This window comes from Danio aesculapii, chromosome 1 (genome assembly GCF_903798145.1).
Source record: "Danio aesculapii chromosome 1, fDanAes4.1, whole genome shotgun sequence".
Taxonomy (NCBI): Eukaryota; Metazoa; Chordata; class Actinopteri; order Cypriniformes; family Danionidae; genus Danio; species Danio aesculapii.
This window is the reverse complement of record NC_079435.1, coordinates 46887523-46889657: the sequence shown is the minus strand read 5'-3', so window position 1 is coordinate 46889657 and position 2135 is coordinate 46887523. Positions and strand designations below refer to the sequence as shown.

At 36.7% G+C, this 2135-nt stretch overlaps 1 protein-coding gene across 1 annotated transcript; it reads left to right on the top strand.

Annotated features, from left to right (window-relative positions):
- Positions 1–771: 771 nt before the first annotated feature.
- Positions 772–1895, top strand: cxcl8a (chemokine (C-X-C motif) ligand 8a). Its single transcript, XM_056448634.1, has 4 exons — positions 772–1125; positions 1236–1368; positions 1481–1567; positions 1673–1895. Exons 1-4 carry the CDS (start codon positions 1062–1064, stop codon positions 1683–1685), a joined length of 297 nt encoding a protein of 98 aa, XP_056304609.1. The 5' UTR covers positions 772–1061; the 3' UTR covers positions 1686–1895.
- Positions 1896–2135: the final 240 nt, after the last annotated feature.

The window sequence follows — 2135 nt, the reverse complement described above, 5'->3', positions numbered from 1 at the left end:
CTGTTGCCTCACAGCAAGAACACCGCTGGTCCAACCTCCTATCAGGCTGGTTGGTGTTTCTGTGCGGAATTTACATGTTCTCCCCGTGTTCGCGTGGGTTTCCCCCGGGTCCCCCGGTTTCCTCCCACCATCCAAAAACATAAACTATAGCCAATCGACTAAACCAAATTATCACCGAAAACAACACTAGTTTACACTTCTCACATGGCGACAAGCAGGGGAATCGAACTCCGCTCTCGCCCTTCTAACGGGAGCCCCAGGCTCGAGGATATTACGAGCTCAGGGCTCTCTCCCGGGACAGCATGCCAAATACCCTTTATTGATTATCAGCTAAGTGTGAACTCTTGAAACAATGGCTTATCGACCTTTTACACCAAATGACTGTAGAAAACACATGAGTATGTAAGAGGCTGTACCAATATGCTTTATATTACATAAAGGAGACCCTCGGTTATTTCAGAAGAGTAGCCTAAGACATATTTGCCATGATGACAGCACATATTTCATCAGTATACTTTACAAAATAAAACAAAAAGGTTTTACTCATAACTATAAAATGTGAATCTGGTGGAACTGTCAATTTTTAAAATGGCCTCAATATTTTCTATCTATATAAATTATCATTATTATGTTAATAAATTAATCCCATATATGATTATCACTGCTATTATTTTCTATTTTATTGAGTGTGATATCGATGTGATTGTATGTGTTGCTGAAAAACTCCAAATCTAAGTAATGCACTGACATGTCAGAGTGGATGCCTTCCAAAATTCCTGAAACTAATTAATCTTGCTGTCACATCAAGTCACATGAATAACTGAGGGTGATCTGAGATTCACTTGTGACATCAGGAAAAACTTTCCCATACCGGGATGTTGCGCAACTCCCTCTGACTCATATACAGGATACAGCTAGAGTATATAAGAGCTACAACTTCAACATGTTGACAGAATTCACCAGCTGAACTGAGCTCCTCAGGAATCTAGAATCCAAGCTCTAGATTTGCTTTTAATTTATTTGATCTTTATATTGTTAGATCTTAGTCTCACTCAGGCAGAATGAACAGCAAAATCCTTTCAGTGTCTGTTATTGTTTTCCTGGCATTCCTGACCATCATTGAAGGTAAGTAATCCTGCAAAACCATATAGTGCTATAATTATCAGTAAGCATAGATAGTTATGCTTATATGTGGTGGTACGGTATTAACTTATCCCTGTGATTTTTGCTTTCAGGAATGAGCCTGAGAGGTCTGGCTGTCGATCCACGCTGTCGCTGCATTGAAACAGAAAGCCGACGCATTGGAAAACACATAGAGAGTGTGGAGCTCTTCCCTCCAAGCCCACACTGTAAAGACACAGAGATCATGTGAGTTTTCACACGAATACGGCCATAATACAAGAATTAAATGAATCCATTATGATCTAGATGGACGCAAACATAGGTTTCTTACTGACTTTCTTCTAATTTTTTTCCACAGTGCTACCTTGAAGTCAACTGGACAGGAGGTCTGTCTGGACCCTTCTGCCCCATGGGTTAAGAAGGTCATTGAAAAGATCATTGCCAAGTAAGCATCAGTATATTTTGGGGTCAAACACTAAATATAAAAATGAAAAAAGTTTTATAAAAGTTATCATGCAAACCTTTTAAAGAAATGTCTTTTGTTTTGCAGCAAAAAACCATGAATGCCCGGATCACCTGTGAAGTCGAGATTGATGATGTTCATACGTCAAACATTTGATTTTGTACCAATGGATACATTTTTATAAATATATATATTTAGTTTTTATAATGTTATAATGTATGTGTATTTAATGAGTGTTATTCACATAAATCTTACATTAATATTTATGTATTTATTTATTTTTAATTAATAAAATGATTTTGTACTAAAATTTTGCACATTGTTTCACCCATTTGTTTCTTATTTAGTGACATATATACTAAGGAAACAAAAAAATGACTCTTTTTCTTCATCAACAACTTCCAAACTAGCTCATATAAAATAGCTTTTTATAAAATAGCCAAATAACTTCTTTATAGCTTGTCATGCTGATAAGGGGTCCATTTGAGTTTCTTCGCAGCTGAAAAACCCCACAGGTTGTTTACAAAATTGAAAATGAAATATGAGGATC

Excerpts from the sequence above, each read along its gene's own strand:
- cxcl8a (XM_056448634.1), top strand. The coding sequence starts at position 1,062 with ATGAACAGCAAAATCCTTTCAGTGTCTGTTATTGTTTTCCTGGCATTC. Across the intron at positions 1,126-1,235 it reads ATTCCTGACCATCATTGAAG|GAATGAGCCTGAGAGGTCTG; the intron begins GTAAGTAATCCT and ends TTTTGCTTTCAG. Across the intron at positions 1,369-1,480 it reads TGTAAAGACACAGAGATCAT|TGCTACCTTGAAGTCAACTG; the intron begins GTGAGTTTTCAC and ends TTTTTTCCACAG.